At 41.1% G+C, this 22308-nt stretch overlaps 1 protein-coding gene across 4 annotated transcripts in view; it reads right to left on the minus strand.

Annotated features, from left to right (window-relative positions):
- Positions 1-2178: 2178 nt before the first annotated feature.
- Positions 2179-22308, minus strand: part of ARVCF (ARVCF delta catenin family member) — a 239993-nt gene continuing 219863 nt past the window's right edge. For all 4 annotated transcript variants that reach the window (XM_030460291.1, XM_030460293.1, XM_030460294.1 and 1 more), the window contains 9 exons: positions 20432-20559; positions 19256-19406; positions 17796-17988; positions 16475-16586; positions 15788-15878; positions 14691-14744; positions 10637-10728; positions 8865-8978; positions 2179-7441 (listed from right to left, as the gene is read on the minus strand). In XM_030460291.1, the coding sequence (XP_030316151.1) occupies positions 8877-8978; positions 10637-10728; positions 14691-14744; positions 15788-15878; positions 16475-16586; positions 17796-17988; positions 19256-19406; positions 20432-20559 (923 nt within the window). In that variant the 3' untranslated portion in view covers positions 2179-7441; positions 8865-8876. The remainder of the gene's footprint in view (positions 7442-8864; positions 8979-10636; positions 10729-14690; positions 14745-15787; positions 15879-16474; positions 16587-17795; positions 17989-19255; positions 19407-20431; positions 20560-22308) is intronic.

Below are 22308 nucleotides of genomic sequence, written 5' to 3' on the forward strand. Positions count from 1 at the left end.
ACTGCCTACAGAGAGAGCACCACTGATGGAAAGCTCCCAATGGAAAGAACTCCCCTAAAATAACACACAGCTTTCAGCCAGTTCTCACAACTTGTGTCACAAATGGTTGAGCCCACCAAACACTGCCGAGTTCTCCATCTGACAGCTACTGTCTAGGCTGCTTAGTGATTCAAACAACATGTCAAAGTGAAGTCTGGTTTCTGACAGTCTCTACGTTACCTCAAAGACACATGATGTTGTCCCTTCAAAATACTGAACTGAGTCTTTAAATCAGTGTACAAGACAGGAGGAGGATTTCTGAGGAAGTCAAACCCAGCACTGATCCCTTTCACTTCCTAATTTTATAGCAAACTGAGCATAACAACACCATTATCTTAGATAATACTGATCAGAGAAAATAAAACTCATCAGACATTTGTGCAGCAGCCAGCACTTCCTCCCATTGGTACAAGGAAGTGAAAGCACCCCCTTGGAGAATTTTGAGCCCTGAGTGAAATATTAGATGAAGAGAACATAGAGAAACCCCTAAAGGAGCAGCGAGAGAGAGATCACCAAAGTTCCACCCCTCTCCCACCAAAGGTTACACCACCAGGGCAGTGATGCCTGCTGTTTTGGTTGAATAGTCAATCCATTCAGTATCAATTATAAGGTATCCTACGAGTAACAGCTAGCTATGCTTGCTGTGCACACACACTAAACACTAATGAGTTCTAGACTTTGCCTCTCTCTAGTTAATGGTCCTATCATCAAACAATCTCCCATTGTAAAATTCCCCTCTGTCAGCTTGTACCAGAATGAGATTCTGCCATTGCTGTGCTTCAGTTGCAAAGCCCTTCACAGGAAGACCTCTGGGGAAGAGACGCATGAGGACAGAATATTCCCCCAAGACACTGCTGAAACCTGAAACAGATGAGGGCTGTGATATTTCTTGCCTGTTGTAACCAGGTTAACATTTCACCTGCAGGACTCACTGCTTCCATTTGCCCAACCTGTGATAAGCTGGAAACGAAATCACTTTGACAGCCATAGAAGGTCAGTTGTAGACACAACATGTTTGTTCTAGTTCAGTACCTTACCTACAGCATCTGCTGCTCATTGCCATGTTAGTGCATAAACAAATTAAAAACCAGATTCCTCATTGCAGCAGAGCTCTGATGATACCTAGGATCAAGATGTTAAGCACAGGAGACTGCACTTGTGAAACTAGGTGCTCCAGTTCCAAGACCAGAATCTGGAGATGATTTTACAAAGCTCCTGGAGGTGCATTCAGGACATCTGAAACAAGGCAAGCTGAAGATGTCCTTCCAAGTGCTGTTTGCAAGCATTTGCAGGTAAATGGAACCTTCCAGTGCAGTGAATGATAAAATCAGACATTAACATATGACAGACTCTGTTACTGGCAATAATTCCTCAACCTTTCACTCACAGAAAACCCGATCTCTACCTGTAAGACCTTGCAGAATATATCAAGATTTACTGGGTTTTGTCATGCTTCATGATGGCATGACAGCAAGTATGATATGTTTAGGTGCAGCAATCTCCCTACAGATCTTCCCAACACAGATGAGCGTGCCAGGGAGAGAGTCTCCTCAAGAGAATTAAGATCTGTTGGTAACTGCCTGTTAGTTGAAATACATGACTGACTTTTCAGCAGCATGCTGTTTCTCCCACACACAGCAGCAAATGCAAATTATTTGCTACAATGAAGATTTTCTGTTATTTTTACAAAAAAGAATACTACATCAAAAATGTGAAATCCTTGTGAAGCTACATGGATTTTATGACTACTTTGGGAAAGGTTAAGAACCTCCCAAATGGAAAAGCCATCAGCAAATTAGCTTGTGGTCCCAAAGTTGCAGGCCTTTGAACAGTGACACAGAGATCTTTCCCACAGAAATATGCTTGAATATTCAAAAGGGAAAAAAACATAATTTGCAGTCCAGGGTCCTTACAGGACTTCATGCTACAACTCCAGCATATGGCAATGAATCAAAAATTTTCAGCTATCCTATTTTAAAGGATACTCCAATTGCTGTCATTACCACTGACCTTTTGCTAACACAGGGTTCTGATCCAAGCTAGGGATGAATAATTCCCTGCCACAGAAAACTGCTGTTGCAAAGCCAAAGAGTATTTGAGATACCTGAGGTAACAAAAAGATAACCAATGGCACATGTATTCTTTCCAGGCATGGTTTATTGAAAACACACCAAATTGTTATCCTACATACCTGGTGTCTAACAAGCATTCTACTTGTCTGCATTATGGAAAGATCCTATAATAATAATAATAATACATTCTGTCACGGTAACATTTGTTCTATGAAAAGCATAATTCACCTTTTTTTTCCTCTCCATACTCGTAAAATCAAACCATTCTAAGTGTTTCAGTTTATAGTACAGTGTAAATACAATGCAAAATCCCACCAGTCTAAACTACAGAGAGAATGTTGAGCAGTATTACAGAAAACACATTGTTGATTTTTTTTTTATTCTCCTACCATGAAAATTTTAAGGCACATGATAGTTACAAACACATTAGCTACTAATTACCAGTAAGCTTTAGTCTAGTCATTTTGTTTTTCTGAACAGTAAGAACCAGATTGGCAGGCCTTGTAGTATCTGCACTACCTTCCTCTTCACCTTGAACTTCCAAGAACATCCTACCCTGATGTAAAACTTAAGACAGAAAATAAAAGTTCATTAATATCTTCCCTTTAAATGCACTAGATTAGCTACTGTACCAATAAACCAGAGAATTCCTCTGTCAAAAGACAAGGAAACATCAGATTTTAGGGGCATCAAAACAAGGAAGTTTTGTGAGAAACTATGCCTATTGAAACACCTTGAAAAACTGAGAGCACAACTCCACCCAACAGCCCAAAAAGTCTGGCTGAAGTTATTGGCACACTGTAGTTTTCACCAAGTGGGCAGCTGGACAGCAGAAGAGGCTATAACCACCCTGATGTGCCCATTTGTCTTCTGAAGCTTTGCTTACTCAAAGGGTTTAAGATGTGCCTCTCTCACAGGTAGCTGAGCCTACATGCTCAACTTTAAGGCAAGTAACAGAAGGTAACTCACCACCTTCAATTTCATGGAACTACTCTAGGAGTGAAAAGTGCTTCGATCAGCAATAAGCCTTGCATGCTTGAAAGCATCACCAAAAAGTACTCCTCAGAGTTGGCAAGAATTTACTCATCTGCTGTAACAAACCTATCACCCCCTGCTTTCTTGATGTGGCATTTACAGCATGTCAGTTCCTAGTCCCCAGGTCAGTCCCTTTTGTGATGTCTTGGCTACAGAGACAAGATTTGGTTTCCTGATACAGATGCATTCACAACCTGCATGTGTGAGTGCACAAGAGTAGAACCAGGACAGGCAGCTGTTTTGCTCTGAAGACCCTGAAGATCAGGACTATGGCTGCCCAAGCTGTTCCCTAGGGACCTTTTCAAGCTGGCAACACATCTTGAGTTGTCAAGCTACACTTACAGCTAAGCTGCCACTTAACTCCAAGACAGAAACAAAACATCCTAAAGCCTTTCCACTCTCCTCAGATTCTGCAGACCAACCTGGGAAGCTGTAAGCACAACTGTTCACACACTCAACAGCCAAACAATGTTTCTCCAGTGGTGTTTTTAAACCTCCACAGCTTAGTGAAGGTGCTTGGGAGATGTGCAAGCCACCTTGCAGAAGTGGTTTCTGCAGAAGGAAGTTCTGCAGTAATTACTTGCCACCAAAAGTGTCCCTCTCCCCTGTGTTACCTCAGCCCTCATTGGGCTAACAAATTTTCTCCTTCTCTTTAGCAGGCATCTTGCAACTCAACTTTTCTTTACACAACTATCCTCCCACTAGAACTTCTGCAGGTAGAAATCTGTTCTGCCCCAGCCCTTTGCTGGCAGATCCCCTCCAGTTTTCACAGTAGAGCCAACAGGAAAAGAGGAGGTGACATACTTGAGCCCTAAGAAGCACTGCCTGCTTTTTAGCAGGAGACTCTAGACCCTACTGCAGCTTTAGTCACACACACTGCCACTTTCCCTTCTTTACATACAGTCCCTGCTGCCAAAATACAATTACAGGTTTATCCACCCACGTCCCAGAACAGCTCAAACAGCCAGTCACACTTGTGCCAACAAGAGGAGAGGTAAAGGCAGGTGTGGGCACACATCCCACCAGTGAGCTTGTGGCCATAGATAAAAAGGACATTAAATCACCAGACCTGGTGCAAATTATCTTGCTTTGAACTTCAGCTGGTGGGCTGATAATACCAGGTGATAGTCTCACATGCAAGTCACCCCCCATCCATTTTCCTTCCTTGTTACCCAAACAACAGTTTGGTGAGAAGAAAAAAAAACACAGTAACGTATCTGATGGGTTATTGCTACATACTTGGGAATTTGTTGTTGTGTAAGGCATGGGAGGGGCTGGGGTTAGACTGACAATTCCCACGGGGAGTGCTGGCCTATGTTGCTGTCTGATCTCTTGATACACCATCCTGTGCTTTTCTGCAGCAATAAACCACACTGTCAGCTGAAAACTACCTTGGCTGCCATGAACACTTACCCCCAGGAAAACAAAGAACAGTTTGTTACAATGACCCTGGGCAGCCAATGCTACTGAACCTGGCAGGGAGGTTTGATTATCACAGGATGCAGCGTAAGTACAAAAAGGGCTCTCGAGGAAAGTGGGATAGGGTTTGAATTTGCTTCTCAAATACTCCTCAGTATTTTTAGCCCACTAATGATAGAGACCAAAGTAGATTCTGGTCGAGATTCTGAGTGTCCCTGTAGTGCCCAACTGAGGGCCATGGGATTCCTGGGATAGAAGGTCATGGACATAATTGGCCCCTAGTCACTTCACTTCCCCCTTCCTGCAGTTTTCTCTGTTAACCTCTTGCTGGCTTAGAAATATCTGTACAATAACTAAATCACAAAGTCTTAGCAGAGACTCCTTTCAACAGTCAGGTCTTTATTTTAAGTGAACTTTTGCTCAGACTCCTTTGGTAAATATATGGTTTGAAGTAGATCAGGGACAGACTGACAGCACGGCCCTTCTCTTACACTGTTCTAATCAGCTACAAAGCAGATTCCATTGCTAATTACTGAGCATTTTTTAAAAAATCCTTTCATATACAAAAAGAATACACCAAGTACATAACCAAAAGTGATATAAAACTCTTCTGTGTAGCTTGGTTAAAAGGGTCTCCGCGTATTGGCAGAACAAGTATGAAAAGAGCACCATTAATATAATATACAGTCTGACTATGTATCTGGTTTCATTGCCACACTTTACGTCTACACATAGAGAGACACTGCCCCGGACACGAATGCAGAGAATCACAGATGTATCTCTTTGCTTCTCTTCATCTGCTGAGCATCTTTGGCCCAACAGGACTCCCATGCAGGTGAAAAAACAAATCTGTCTTAATTTGCTCCAAGTCACTTCACCTTCCCCAGGATCCAGAAGTGACCACTGCAACCTATGAGGAAGATGAGGGTCAAAAAGGGAAGGGTGTGAAGGAGCACATGTATCATCCAAATCACTGACAGCTTCTGGCATCAGTCTTTTTCCCTGAATCAACAAAGGCTTCCCTCTCCTGCAAACTACTTTACATGTTTGGTTTTTTTAACCTATCCTCTGCACAACAATATATATATAGATATATAGATTTATTTATTTATATATATGTATTCATGTCAAATTTTAATATACTCAAGAAGATACAAAGCTCTTGGTACTTGCTTTTTTTTTTTAAAGTTTTAAATTTTTTTTACAAAAATTTTGATGTTTACTATTACAGTAATATTTTGGGGGAGGTGAGATCACTGGATATTTCCCCTTTTTCATTACAAAGGAAATGGCAGGCACTGAAAACTGCAAATGATGTTTGCTAGATTGAAATATGTGCTTTCCAGTCACACAGTTTTTAGGAGCATGTTTAAAACTAAATGTGGCAATCAAAGAACAGTGGCAACCAAATAAAATCAGCAAAAGTCCTCTCATGCTACTAGCAAGACATTTGCTTCCTATTCTCATCTGCTGCCCTTCTACGACCAATGCCTGGAGAAAATCAGTGATCTGAAGTCATTTAGTTCATGGCTTTACCAGAAACCACATATGCAGAGCATGTTCTTGTGAGGTTTGAGTTCCCCTTATGCAAAGCCTTGGCCTCTCAGAGGAGAACCATTGCACATGGGTTATTTTCACACCAGACAAAATCTGTAATCACAAAACAAAGTCAAAGGAACACAGAAATTATGATGGTGATTTAAAAAATGACAAACCAGTCCTCTTTGTGGCATTCTTCATCAGGATCTATAGCCCAAAGCAAACATGGATCCATCAGTGATAAATTTACCATCAAATTTAAGTGACAGACCCATCTAAAATTTATAGTGGTCAAAATGAGACATCCTACAAAAAAGCTCCTATTTCTTCCAATGTGTTAACAGCTATGGCAGAAGAAATCACTAATCATCACCAATGCAACACTGCTACATTTAAAATGTAAAACCTCCTTATTGCAGTTTTCAGGAACAAGAAAATAAAAAGCCAGCAAGCTCCATTTCTCAGCATAAATTTCTGAACCAGGGACACTGAAACCTTCAATAAACTGCTTTTCAATATGTGGAAATAAAAACAGAGCCATTACAGAATTCAAAAGGCAGAAGTATTGTACACCAGATTATAATGATAATATGGTTCTGTGATTGATATAGCTTACTCTAAAAGCAGATTATACAGCTTGCATCAATACTGTCATCCACTCTACAGTTCATCTGACCAGCATTTAATAGTTTTTGTTCTGCAAATCCTCCTTTCATTGCAATCCAATAAACTCACTCAACATTCCTGCACTTTCTCTGGAAATAAAGAAAACCTAAACATTTATCAAAAAGCCTTTAAAAATGTTAGATTCACAGTTCAAAAGAAATCTCCCCAAACAAAAAACAAAACCATAAGCCCCAAATGATAAAAGTGCTATCTTCATGGCTACATCTATGATATTATTTCAATTATTCTGCAGTTTCTTTTTCACTTGTGAAGCTGTCTTCTTTGCTGCCCCATGACTTTCACTCATACTTGGCACCATCCACATGTAAGAGTCACCTAGGAATGCAACCAGCTGTAGATGGAAGCTTGGGTTCTCTTTTCATGCTTGCTTTCTTCTTGCAGCAGTGGGATGGAGGGGGAGGTGGTGGCTGTTTCTGGTGGGAATGTAGCTGAGTTAAAAAGCAAATTGTCTTGCTGTAAGGCATGGTGCTCCGGGGTTGGCAATGGCAGTCAGATGTCTTTTCTCCCCTCATCTTCTCAGAATCTGCAGCCTGGTCAGTGATGCAGCGCCCTCCAAATCTGAATGGCAGTGGTGACTGATGAGATCCTCTGTGTTGATTCAATGCTTGCTTCTCCCCCTCAATTAAAAAAAATGTGGTTGGACTCTAGCCCTGCAAAATAAAGTCAGAACTGATGAATACCTGCAGGTAACAAAACCTTGGTGATCTCCATCACCCAGTGGTAGGAGAGTGACTAGAAATGCCAACCTATCCCAAATACATCAGTTCCTTGCAGGGTATGACTGGGAGAAAACGAGCACAGACTTCCTTTTTCCAAAGTCTGCACCCCACCTGTAAGCATCCTCTGCTCAGAGGAAGAGCACAGGAGTGAAGTGTACAGGTTCTCCAAACTGACATTTATCTCTGCCCTTTGGCTGAGCCAACACAGCTGACCATGCAAGTGCTGACCAGCTGTGAGAAGTCAACAGTGCCAGGGTCTGGGCTGTGGCTACACAGGAGTACCTGGCAATGCTGAACCACTGTTCTGGGCAGGTGCTTCTGACCTAGGAACAGAAACAATCTGTGAAAACTTTGCATTTATATTAGACTCTTAAAAGAAGGGGGGAAAAAATCCAATCCCACCACCCAAAATCATACAGGAGGTATGAGCTTATCACCACTAATGCAAGTGATTTCAGTGTAGACTTATGGGGTGCTCCATGTCTTGGAATTTGGGCCTTTAAAGGCCTGTTGTCAGCTCTAGTGGGAATGTTTCCCAGTGCCCTCAGGACAATCACAAAGATTTTCCTTTAGCCATAGCCAGGGGCACAAAACCTGCTGATCTAAACATAGCAGAACATCTGATGGAGTGCCAGAAGGTATAACCAGGGTAGGGGGCTGTCTGGCAAGACAGCATGAGACAGATTAACAGTGGCAGGAGTGAAGAAAGGCCAGTGAGGAATCTGGCACATGGCAGAGTAGTGAACTAGAAAAGAAAAATTCTAGCTCTTTAGAAAAAAAAAAGACAAAAACAAACAAACAAACAAACAAAAAAACCTGAGAAGGGAGTGATGGGAGCAGTGATGGGAGTGTTTATTGTGTAACCAACATCATCTCTCCTTGCAAGTAACTTGTTGTGTACAGCCAGCAGCTCTCCTGCAGATAAGCAGAGCTGTATCATTTGTGGGAACCTCTGGGCATATCCATAAATACTCAAGGATATGCTTTTGTTTCAGTCTCAGACTAATCCTTGTAATGAGCATAGAGGGGGAAAAAATGGTTGTAAGCAGGAACACAACATTCAAATTCATTCCCATGGCCTAACAGAAGAACTCTTTCACATTTCAGCTGACAACCAATCATTCATGATATTAATTTTCTGCCTGGTTATTTGACAGGTTATTTTTTAATCAAACAGTGGTGTTTTTCATTAAAGACACACTGAATAATACAAACATAAGGGTTTTTTCAAATGCATTTTCCTTTTTTTTGAAAGAACCCAGTTAGCAGTTAGCCTTGAAGAAATCCCACAGTGATACAGATCATGCACAAGACAAGTTAATCACTAGCCCCAATTACCATTAAAAGGACCTACCATGCATGCAAATTAGACCCAGGAGTCAACAGGCTGGGGTTTAATGTCACGGGCATCCACCAGATTCACCGAAGCCCTGTTACTCCTGTTAATGTTTTTCCTATTTGTGTCATTCTGCAGCACAGAGTGAGGAGTTAAAGGCAAAACAGAGCGGATTAATCAAACAAAACCACCCAACAAGTCAGCTTAAAGAAGCACAAGGGAAAATTAGTGGTAGAGAAAGAAACAAGATCAGTAAAGACACGATACTGACAAAAGCATCTGCAGCAGCCAAAAGGCTGCACTTCCCTGAAACATTCACAGTTCTCAACTACTCCTGAGCCTCAGAGTCATGGTTAACAGAGTTCATAAGCCAGAAGAACCCACAGATATTTCTGTTTCACAGCACATGGCGAAGGATGAGTAGCAGTTACTCAGCTCTGCCCAGCTGAGAGCATGGCTGTGGTGGTACAACAGGCTGAGTTCAGGTTACCCTCTGTCCTTAAAACCAGGAGGCAGCACAGACTACGTGAGACACACTGGTCAAGGTAAAATGCTTTTCTCTTTTTCTCATGAAAGCAAAGCATCTACTTATTAACTCTGGGTTTAGCTTTACTTCAGACATACTCTGGAGGAGTAAGGGCTGCTTGGTGTGATTTTGAGTGTTGTATTAGACACTTGAATGAATTTTGAGTGGCAAAAATAAAAAACTATATGTTAAAAAATGTCCAGCTGGATTGAAGCCATTCTCTAGGGTCTACCTTCAGGGGGAGGCAGAACATAGCAGGAAATTAATTGCCACGCAAGGCAATACAGGCAAACTGATGCAGCAGGACATCCTAATTCATGAACTATGGAAATATTTTGCCTCCAAATCACATTTTTCATTTCCCTTGCTTAATAATTGTGGAGTTTCCTTTCAATAGACTGAAGTTTCATTGTTTACACTGATTATGAATCACCTGGATTTTCTGGTATTATGAGCAATATGCTTTAGATTATTAAGTACAGCCTTCTGCAGACTAACAATAGTGTTTTCTACTGCTGATTTCTTTCAATGAATCCTCCTCTTCCTCCTTGAAATAACTTCCCCAGAAAACACAAGCTTGTTTTGAGGACAGGGAGAACTGATGGTCATAGCACTAAGCAACTTTTAAAAAGGTCTACTGAAAAGGAACAGCAATGCAATGCAACATAAATTACACAGAGCTTACTAAGCCACATTTGCACACAACCCACAATACAAAGAGCTTTGTGAAGTAAGATTGTTTTGGTTTTCTAATTGCAAAGTTGTTTACATTTGTTTTTAGAAGGCACACACACAACTATGAATGTGTTTCACTCACTCTCTAACCCCTGGGCCCATGCCCACAGCTCACCATCAGGACTGGCAATGAGTGTTAGGGAAACAAATACTGTTCACCAGGCTGCTGTACACAGACACACAAGCTCACTCCTACTTCTCATGTTGAAAACAATGTAACAGTGTGAACTGACCATTTTTGGAACAAATTCTGAGCACACCGATACACTTTAGATACACAAACTATTTTTACAACCTCATCCATTTACAAGAATACAGTGAATGCCTGCATTTGATCCTCCAATGGAAAGCAGAATTCTGGTTTTACTTCTAGTTAGCCAAGTGATAGCTAACAAAAGGATCAATGTATCTAAAAAAAAGCCCTTTACGGCCCCCTGGTGAGTAACTACCCTGTGTTTCCTGCTGAGGACACCCGGCTTCCTTTCTTCTAAAGGCACTAACTAGCATTCAGCAGTAAGAGGAAGCTCACTTTTAAAGGTTCTTTTTCTGAGGCATCCCCTGTGTTATCCGTGGTCTTGTACTTGCGCTCCTTCTCCCGGTGATCGATGGTGGAGTACCCATCTGAAGAGGAACAACATGACAGTCAGACATGAAGCACAAGCAACAGCAAAACCAGAGCTGATGCTAGCAGAGTTCTTCATCAAAGAAGCAGGAAAAAAACCCAGCACAACCCAAAGATGCTGGCAGCCTGCTTCTCACATGTGCTCCAGCTCTGAAAATTTTCATTTTTACCAGCTCAAAGTGAAACAGAAAAGTCCTCTTTTTATCAGTGCCAGATGCTGGCACTCATTAGCAAACATCACTGTCTTCATCCCAGCCTGCTGGAGTTTTTAGTGTGCCCAAGGAAAGCAGCAAGTTATCATCTTGTACCCTGTGGCTAATGAGCTCCAACTTCAGCCCAAATCTTATGTTCTTCGCTTAGCAGTCTGATTAATTGGCTGTGTTCATTCTCTGAAGCATGTACCCAGTCTTCCTGAGCCTGAATACTAGGAGGACATGACAATAATTTGGAAGAGTCCCTTTCAGAGCACTGAGGAAAAGGGCTCCTCACCTTGGAAGAAATCTAGATGCAAACCCTGCTGTGCTTGGACTGTCATTACAAAGTAGCACCTGTTGGTGCTCCTTCTCTTGACAACTCAGACAATCTGAAAGTGTGATGAACACAATGAAGGAAAGTGGGAGAGGGCTTTGTAGAGAAATGACTTTAATTATTTCAGAACCTTAGCTTTGAATCATTGTCAGCCAATGCAAATATTAAATTTATTTTCCTGATGCATCAGATTTCCTTCATTATCAGTGACAAATGGACCTTCTCCTGCTCTGCTTTGACAGCATTGTAATCTGGAGTCAGTGACACTCAAATTTATAGCTCCCTGTATTGTTTTTTCCCCTGGGTATTGAGGGATCATTAATGTTTTCATGTCCTGACAAACTGGGTTCTTAGAATACCACATAAGCTACCAAAATGCTCCTCTCTTGGTTTATTACTTGCCTGCAACAGGTCATTCAGAAAAAGTCAGTCATGTTTTGTGGGGTTCCCATGGCATCAGGAGACACTGTTTGCCCACATGACAGGAACACATTCAGCTAAGGGACTGGTACCAGACACTGTCACAGAGCTGGACCCTATGGGATGCTCATGGTGGCCACAGCCAGGTCAAGTTTTAGAAATGCTGTAGTTTTCCTATGCATCTCATGAATTAAAGTGCACAAAGACCTGCAACAAGTACGTGAAGTAGCATAGATGTGTGACATCATAGACAGTAGTAGATCATGCCACCTAAAAACAACTGAAGAACTTTGGAGTTACATGTGCAGTACACAGATCTTAAAGCACGGAAGCAACTGCAGCACAGAGCTTTGCTTACAATGATTTCTTGAAAGTGAAGATGCCTAACATTCTTGGTTATTCATTTTGAAGAATAAACCCTAAAGCCTACCAGCTGCATTCAACTACCTAGCTAGCATTTGTGGAGGAACAAATGACCACTACTTCTCTTTCAAATGACAGGCATGAATAGTGCTAGTAAGTAATATCCTAATCTGAAGATTCAGCATTTATTTAGGAGTAAATAGGTCACATAGGTATGTATTTAAATGATGGAAACATGCTGACACCAAAAAAATCAAGCTCCCAGGAACTTAGTGGTAGCTTTGTACAATCCAGTATTAATTATACTCCAAATGATGTAACTGATCAGTTTGCATTTTTATAGTGCCATCATCATGGGTGATCCACAAACATGTTTAAAATTAATTGCCAAGATAAAAGGAAACCTTTAACCTACCCCCAGAAAGCAACAGCTACTAAGTGAAGCATGGCAGCTGGGATACTTTCCAGGGAGGAAGGTCAGAAGTAAGGACTATAATCTCGAAAAATTAAAAGCACAACTGATTATTTAGTATTAATAAGAATATAAAAATCCCCTATGCTAAGCCAGGACAGCAGCAACAAGAGAATCAGGCTGTAACACAGTGGCAGTAATCTAACAACAAAAATGGTCAAGAACTTTGTTCTTCACATCTCAGTTTGAAGGTATTTTACAATTCACACTGTCAGCCCACTGTTGTGTGGCCTGCATGCTAACAGTCCCACACACATCAGTACTAATATATTATGTATTTGTAAAACCACACACTGTGCTATGACTCTGTTGAGATAAGAGAAAGGAAGTCCATGATTTGACCTAATAAAATCAGCAGTATCTTGAAGGAGGCTGCATCAGACAAGTAACACCTCAGTGCCTCAAGAATCACAGCTCTCCAGAGAAATTAGGAAGTACTGCTTCTGCTGTGCTTCAGGTTCACCCTAAAAAGCAATCAGAATTTACCCCATTTCTGAGGCATAAATGAGACCTATACAGATCTTACTTGTCCAGGGTATAAGTGCATAATTCTAAGTTTATACAGTCCCTTATATAGACAAAAATTACAGGGGGTAATAAGGGAAGCATGTCCCATTCTTGACTCATTTATTCTCTCTCTCAACTTCCTGCTTGTTCTCTCGTATCACTTCACTGACCATCTCCTGTTCACTCTGCAGCAATATTTTCATGTCATCACAAACCACAGGATGAAATGCCTGCTTGAGTCTAAGTTCACCCATGTTCTCATGCAGCTCTCAACTTACAAAGATCAAATCAAAGAGATGAAGTACTAAGTTCTAATCCTAGTTCCTTGCCTCTAAGGATAGTAAACAGCCTATAATTTAGCCCTTCCACAGTTGGTCTCTGAAACACCATCAAGTTATAGTCATATTGGAATTAAAAAGCACTGAAGAGCTGGGGTCAAGAAAACTTTACAGGTTTCATCTTCTAATACCAATAAAAGGACTGAAGAACAGATTGACCCTGAGAATCTGCCTGATGTTGTACAAGTGCTGTTAATTTGTGATTTATTTTGTACTCAGAGTAGTACCAGTAACTGCTGAAAGCATAAAGCAACAATTAATATGGAGGTTAAACAATCAGCACTGCCCATGAAGCAGCACCTGCTAGCACACAGGTATCCTGCCAGGCAATAACTTCTGAAGTTATTTTCTTCCTTTGTGAGAACAAATGTTTCAGTGTTCCCTTAGGCAAAATGCATATGGACAGTTGATTCATGGCAAGTGGCATCTCATTTTTCTAATACAAAAGGTAATATATACCTGTTATTTTAACTTCTGTACATGCTTGGCTTTCAGCTTAGTTCTAACTTGCAATTTTTTTCAGCTATAATCACAAATAGCAGGATATCAGACTTTGATGTGGAGGCACTAAAGGAGCTACTTAAATAAAATTAACATTGACTGGGAGAAGTAAAGCAAATTCCCAAGAGACCTCATAGCACCTTTATCTAGTAAAATAAAAAAAAACCTCCACAAGTCTTACACTACAGAGCTGGTCAATCTCAAACCACTTCACTGACAGTGGGTGGCTGTTCTCAGTCTATAGGAATAGCCAGGCCAGACAGATTCAGGTAAATGAAAGGTGGAGACAGGAATATCATGCATACTAGCTTATTTTTGGTGTTACCTACAGAAAACAAAGGCAGAGTAGATTTAAATACAAGTATTACACCGAAGTAAAATTTCAGCTTTTTTTTTTCACCCCCCCCCCTCCCCTGAATCTCCAGAATTCCAGATCTGTAATAAGGAATGCAGCTGCTTCAAGGGCCAGAGTAGAATGAACACTAGGTCAGTACATCTTCTTTATATGCTTAAAGTAGTGGAGGACTGGTATATAGACTCTACATTTCTTTAAAAGTGGGAGGTGTCCCTGCCCATGGCAATGTGATTGGAACAGATGATCTTTCAGGTCCCTTCCAACCCAAAGTAGAATCATAGTTGTATGATTCTAAAAGAAAAAGGAAGGAAGAAAAAAAATTATGCCAACCAGTCTTTTGTAAGGTAATGTTCTGTTTTAAAATGTCAGCTTTATCCATCTGAAAGAATATCACCTAGAGAAATAGCTGAACTTTCCTGTGCGTGACAGTTTGCTCTATTGTAAGAGACACAGGGTTTGATCTACAGCTGAATTTACCTGGGCCAAGTTCATCCATAGGTATCATATCACGACTCCCAGCCTTCTCATTATCTATAAAACAGAAATATTGAAATGACTTGAGATACATTTGCTTTTCTCAACACCTGGTATTTTTAAATTAGTCACAGGACCAGGGAGATCCATAAAATAGAGAATACAGACTATTGTAAAAAAAAAACCCAAACTATACAACAGTTATCCATTCAGAAAGGAAAGTTTGATTTAAGCTCTCCAGAGAGCACGTGTAATCCTTTTATTTTCTACTTTGGCACTGTAATATAGAACTCCCTCTCTCCAGGTGGTAACAGAAACCACAGTTTTGCTTTGGACTACCCTACTGCTATCAACAAGCTCCTCTGGTCTCTCAAGAATAGAGAAAGAAAATCAGTAAGGGTGCTGCTTCACATGGCACAGAATCCAACCTAGCTGCCTGCTGAGCCAACAGAAATGCTATCAGAAAGCTAACCCACACAGAAAACTAACTTTAAATCTGTTTGCTGATCTGACAGTAATCAAAGACAGGGAAGGTGGAAACAGGCAAGGCAGTGTGGGGCTGTCTTTTCTGCAGTTAAACCAGATAAAGTGCAACATGGCAAACTCTGCCATTGGAGACTAAAGATTTCTGGAAATAAAGTTTGCCATCTGAGCACTAGAAACCCGATTCTGAGACATGAATGAAAATAAAATGAGCAGCACCAGGGCTGGAATGTCCACATCATGCCTTATTAGAAAGCAGAGACAGGTTTAGTGACTGTTTGGCTGGACCATCTCCAACAAAAAAAGACCACATTTATTTAGAAAGGAGAGAACTTTAGTACTAGGTGGGAGCAAGGCTGAGCCCACTGTCTGGAACACTGTCAAACAAGATTTAACTGTTCTTGTTGCATGCAAACTGAGAGAACATCAGTAGTGTACAACTGACAAGGGAAGGATACTAGCCATACCCACCTAACAGGACTGATCATTTGAGGGCTGTGGGGTGTCACCACACAAATAATACATTTTTACCCTCTCACTGCATAACACAGATGTGACATATACAGAAAACAAGCAAGTAAAGCACAATAGAAAAAGAGATAAAGAGCAGAACTGACCTTGACTTTTATCCACCAGAGGCAAAGTGCTGTCATCATAGCTAGACCTGCCAGCAGTACCTTTGGAACTCTTTGGAGTTGCAGAAACAGACTGCAAGCCAATCACAACATAATAATAATCACATAAATATGAAATTGCTACTAAGGGAAATCAAACAAGAAAAATAAACAAGCCAACAGTATGGAGAAAGATTACAGGATGCTGCTAAGCCCCCTTCTGTTGATAATGTGGCACTGAAGTATTTTTTATTTTCATATAGATTTTTTGGTAGAATTTTTAAAGTGTTATCTAAATTACAGCATTTTTGGTCTGTAAAAGGAGCAAAACCTTTGCACAAGGAAAGGTGAGGAGGCTACGTGTCAAAGACCAGTGGCTGCCCTACACTGCTAGATGGAATGTTTCAAATGAGAGACAACTAAGACAAGACATGCTAATTGTTCCTCCTGTAAAAGGCACGAGCATTTGGCTGTATGAGGTGGCATAACTCCATAACCTAAAGAGATACATTTCAGAGACCACTGAAAAACATACCCAGCCAGTAAATGTATGATGTGACTGAATAGATTGCAGTACATTGTTCTATCACCTAGAAGAACAGAACCAAAGCCCACAGATTCTAACACTAGACTAAGTCACTACATACTACATTTAGGAATTTCCAAAACAATCTCAGGCAGCATATTTACCTGAAAGTGTGATTTGTTCCACCCATCCTTCTGCAGGGCATTGCGTAGCTCTTTATAGCTCCAGATCATCTGAAGAACGTGAGATGCTGCTTTTGTTTCTCTGGGAGAGTGGCTGATTTACAAGATACAATTCACAGTTTAAGTATTGAGCAATATAACACTTTCATATGTTGAGTTCTTTGCACCAAAACAATATCCAGGAGGTAACCTAGTACTCCCTGCAGCTATTCTTTGAACCTCTAAGCTATAGGACATATGTGAAATCCTTCAGTGACTTCTTTGTATCTATCTGGAATTGCTGACACACAAAAAAAAGCAAACTAAAATTTAAAATTGTGCAGATTTCTGGGTTTTCATGTGCATTGCTGAGCAAGCACTGAGGCCAGGAGAACTCTTTTTGTCTTGCAGCTGCCATTAAAAAAAACAAACAAAAACCAACAACCTGATGGATTCCATCTTGCCTGGACTTATTTAGAAAAAAACCCACAACAGAACAAGTTCTAACCCACTTTTCAAACCTTCACTCTAACTTATGCATATTCCTCACAATTCAACGAAGTTGCTTCCTGGTTTAGAAAATCTTACAAAGGAATTTGGGTCACCCAAAATAAGCTATTTCTAAGCAGAAAAAGAAAATTTTACCCATTCCTTACGACGTCAGTATACAAGCACCCTCTAATAAAATAATGAGCTAGTCTCCTGGTTGGCTCTTAATATTCCATAGCAATGCATCCCAACAAATTGTTCAGCTACTCTCCAAAAAGTTTACTGGAAACACCTAACTGGCTGAACTGTAAGAAACAAACTTTTCTCTAAAGCAGCCAGAACTGAGTTTTCAACAGGACTTCAGAGTGAATATTTAGCACTTCCGATTAGCACCACCAGCCTGTCAGTTACTGCACAGAACAATTACTGCACATCATTAATCATTTTACTTAAAAGAAACAAATTAAATTACTGGCATTCTGGAAATGGAACACTGCCACAGGAAAAAGGCCTCCTGCACTAAAAACTAAGACAATGGTTTCACTGCAGATGATATCTGCTAAATGCATACGTGGTGCCAAGATGTATTTGACAAGGAGAGAGCATGTCTCAACATGACTGAAATGACTACTTAAATTAGCTTTCTTCTTTTTGTTTAATGAGGTAAACCTATTAAAGGTGCTGACTGTTTTTACTTTGTATATATTAATTGCTCTGAAATTAAAGGTTCTGAAAGGATGCTTGAATATTTTCGCAAAACAAAAGCTGCCATTTGTAGTGACATTTTCATGTTTGCAGTGAGTTCTTACGCATTTTGCTCTCAGCTGGCACTTACCTTGACTTGCTGATAGCTACCAGCTTCTGAATGCCCTGTGTCTGGATCAGAGACCTTGCATTTTCTGAGCTGTCAGTAATGATTTCATGGATGGTATTCAACACAGCAACCACTGTATCCTCTTCCAGGTTCTTTGCAGATCTCTGCTGCCTGCTGGGCAAATTTCTTACCAGCTCACCCATGGCATAACTACCTAGATAAGGGAAGAGATACCATTAGTCAGCCCTAAAAATCATGTCAGCCCCCCATCCTGAATGAGAAAACTAAAGGGTGTTTGCCAGGTCAATCAGTTTTATAATGCATGAGTTTTGAACCTCAAAGACTATAACCTAACAGTGTATTTATCATTCATTATTTCCAGGTGATTGAGAGCTGATATCCAAGACAAACTCCATCATGAACACTAAAAGGTATTTAGGGAAAGCTAAGAAAAAAACAAAAAAAAGGCAATTTTTATTAAGAATTTTACACCCAGCATCTATCATACTTTGCAATGCCTGAGGCAAAAAGCATCCAGTAGCTGTTGCTAATGCCACATATTCATGCAAATGCACGCACATGGCTTACTCAACTTAGCCCTGTAATAGGCCTTCTGGGGCCAGGTGTGCAGCCATGCATTTATTAACCTTCCTCCAGCAAAGGTAAGTGTATTCCCTCCTGGGTGCATTTAGCCTTTCAGTCTATAGTACTGGAAAAAAAACCAAGGAGTCCAGAGTTTACCACTCCCAGGTGTCTGTCTGCACCATTTGCCTAGCTACACCTCTGAACTATTAAAAGAGAACCTGATGCATTAAGGCAGAATCCCACCTTGCTCTTTGTTAGTGTCAACGTGGATGATGACCCTAAATGTCTGACCAATGTTTCCTGGCCTGACAAGGTTATAGTTTAAACAAATACACATATTAAATGAAAAACTCCACTCTGAGCTGAACCTTCTGGATGCTTGTGGGCAGGCAAATTCTTAATTACCCCCCTTGGATAGCAGCTGAAGCACTGCTGAAGAACTAACTTGAAGAAGAATAAGTTGTTTGGTGTCCAGCTTCTAAAAGTAACTACAATGCAAAAGGGTGAGGAGGGAAGGAGGAAGTGAGAAAAAAGTGACAACTTTAGAGCCCACTGTGTGTCCCCAGGTTAGCTCAGCATGCCAAGGGCAAGACTCCCCTAAACAGCACACCTAAGGAGCAACATCTCTGTGACCTCCACAGGTGACCAGGAGCACAAGTGCCATGTCAGCCAGAGTTAAGAAAGAGACAGGAAGCACCTTAACCCAGCCACTCTTCTGCACACCCATGCACACTCCCCACTCCTACAAAAATCTACATCTTTTTGCTCCCACGTTAGAGATTTCCCCTCAAACCTCAACTGCAGTTTCCATATAATGCATACAAAATAAATCCTCAGCACAACTGAGAGGAAATGTGAGGTCTCTCAAGGCTATTCAAGAAAAGGTCAGAAGATACCTATAAGATCTTTATTGCGACGATCCATGGAAAGGTTTCTCAGGGCAATGGACACAGCCCTCACAACCTTGTCAGAGTCAGACTGGAGCAGCTCCACAAGCACAGGTAATCCCCTCTCCTTCCGCACCGTTGCACGGATGTACGTGGACCACTGATCAAAACACACAAGGGAAAAGAAACAACACAAAGTATTATGAGTTCACATACCTGCTCTTTCACTGCCCCTGGCATTTCTTCCAGTGATGTTATTTTTTTTTCCTGCAAAAACTAGTTAGGCTGTATATGTTGATGCATCTGTAACTTAACTCATCTTTTAAGTTCATCAAGCACCAAGGAAGAAAGGATGTAGAAGTTCATCCTACAGCTTAGCAAGCAAGCTGCTGGGGAAAGAGGACAGAAATAGAAGGAAGGAGAATCATCCACCAGCATCTGTACTGTACACACCTCAGTGTGAAAACACATCCCCCTGGTCTAGGAAAAACGAGGTCATTTGGAAGGAAACCATAAAGCAACCAAAGCATTTGTTACCTTCCCTCACCTCCAGTTTCATGCTTTTACTGTATTTCATGACTAATATAAAAATATACCATATTGAAGACATCTGTGAAACACCACCCTGCTGATCTTCAGGCTGCTGCTCAGTCCCACTTTGCCATGCAGTTCTAGAAGTGATCAGGCTTAGCTTTGAGAGAGCTGCCTGATTATAGAATTATAGAATAATTAAGGTTGGAAAAGACCTCTAAGATTATCAAGTCCAACTGTCAAAATTAGATTAATGTTGGAGATGCTTCAGAGAAGGTACCTGAGGACAATGAGTCCAGTTTCCTAAACAATCTGACAATCCAATGAATTAAATTTTCAAGCCATCCATCTAAACAACAGGCTTTCCTGAATGGATGCATCAATGGTTAAATGGTTTTAAGTAGTAAAAACTCCTCACAGTTAAATCATCATGAGATCAGTGCCACTTCCACTGTGTCAACATCAGCTGTCCAGAAAATACACAGAATCTTATGTGGGGAAAAAAGATGGAAATAGTTTTTTTTGGAGTTCCTACCTCCTTCCTTTGTAAAGGAAATGAAAACACACAAAGTAACTGCACTTAATATGGGCCACAGATTTGTTCTTTATTTACACAAAGGAAACAAAAGACACTAAAGAGAAGACTGCACTCACCATCCAGTTGCCAGCACTGAGATTCTGCAAGGCCCCTGCTGCAGCTTCCAGAGTGTTGAAGTTCTGACTTTCAGTGAGGATGGAGAGATACAGCCGGACCACATCTGGCTGGTAGAGTAATTCAAAGCCTGCAGGTGGTGGAAGAGGAGAACAGAAGAGAAACAGAGAAGGCAATGTATGAATAAAGACATAACATACCTTTATTTAACCATGCAGGAGAGCAGCCCAGAGAAAGCTACACCACAGAAAGAAAGGGGTTCTGCCATACCTAGGACATTTTATCCACAGTTGTTGAAAACAGTGCCTATGAAAATTCATGCACAGGACCCACCTGGGCTGAAGATGCCTTTCCTTGGATCCAGGTTAACAATTCTTTCTGAAAACCATGCTGCAGTATGTGCTGCCTAGCAGGCTGAGTATATGTGTCATAACAAGGTGACAAGAGACAACTTTGTCTGCAACAATTCTTACTTGGCATCTGTACACTGGGTTGCAAATTCACATCACATACCTGTTTTCATTAAAATTTAGCTCAATCTTAGTACCTTTACACAGAACCACAGAATCATCCAGGTTGAAAAGGACCTCTGAGATGATCAACTCCAACCCTTAGCCCACTGCCACTGTGGTTCCCAGACCATGGCACTGAGTGCCACATCCAGTCTCTTTTTAAAAACATCCAGGGACGGAGAATCCACCCCCTCCCTGGGCAGCCCATTCCAATGCCTGATAACCCTCTCTGTGAAGAATTTTTTCCTAATATCCAACCTAAACCTCCCCTGACAGAGCTTAAGTCCATGCCCTCTTGTCTTACAAGTATCTACCTGGGAGAAGAGACTGACCCTCACCTGGCTCCCAACCTCCTTTTAGGTAGTTGTAGAGAGTGATGAGATCTCCCCTGAGCCTCCTCTTCTCCAGTACAGGGGAAGAATCACTTCCCTGGAGCTGTTGGCCACACTGTTCCTGACACAGGCCAGACAAACAACAGGACCAAGGACAGTAAGCTACACAATCACACCAGCCACCCCCTTCTCACACTTAGGTGACAAAAGAAAGGTGCAAGATGTCACAGTGACAAGAATCCTCAACTGATAGGGTAAGGCAGGAATGTTGGACTCCAGTTCAAATAATTAGGTAAAGAAATACACCAGCACTGGTGTACCACACCACTGTACCACACTGGGAGGCTGCCACAGACATGTTATCTAAATGTCCCCAGAGTCACTGCATCAGCTTTGTGGTTTATGCATGACAGGAATGAGAACTATTCCCAGCTCTGCCTCGGATTTCCTTCTGTCATGCTGAGTAACTGACAGTAGCATCCGTGTCTTGACTTCCTCATCCAAAGGATTAGGATTTATCCATCTACTCACATTAAAAAGGAGGTTTTAGGCAAGATTGCCATCATTTCAAGTTGTTTTATATTTTGAAGCAATTTTTATCTATCCTTTCTTCACTAAGTGTGGCATGACATACTGCAGAAATGATGAGGGAAAGAGTATGCAAGCATCCCGTTAAAGGACTTGCCAGACAAACACAATCTCAGAGAGCATGGTGCTGTTCAGATCATATGAAGAAAACCTGAAATCCCCCAAAAGTGTTTCAGTGATTTCAGGAAGGCACAAGCAACCTATGGTCACTATAGACACCTCTGCAGTCACTGTGGCTAGAAGATATTTTTGCATTGGTGGCTTTTGAGGTATTTGCAATAAATTCAGTAGGCATGAACCCTGGAAAGCATTTCTGGAAAAATATAACATGAAAGAAAGCATAAACGTGTGAATGAGCTTGGGCAAAGAGGAAATCTGAAGCTTGTTTTGAGCAGAAGAATTTTTTACTTATTATTTGTACACAAGAAAATAATGTTTTTCACATAA

The sequence above is a fragment of the Calypte anna genome, chromosome 15, assembly GCF_003957555.1.
Source record: "Calypte anna isolate BGI_N300 chromosome 15, bCalAnn1_v1.p, whole genome shotgun sequence".
Classification (NCBI taxonomy): Eukaryota; Metazoa; Chordata; class Aves; order Apodiformes; family Trochilidae; genus Calypte; species Calypte anna.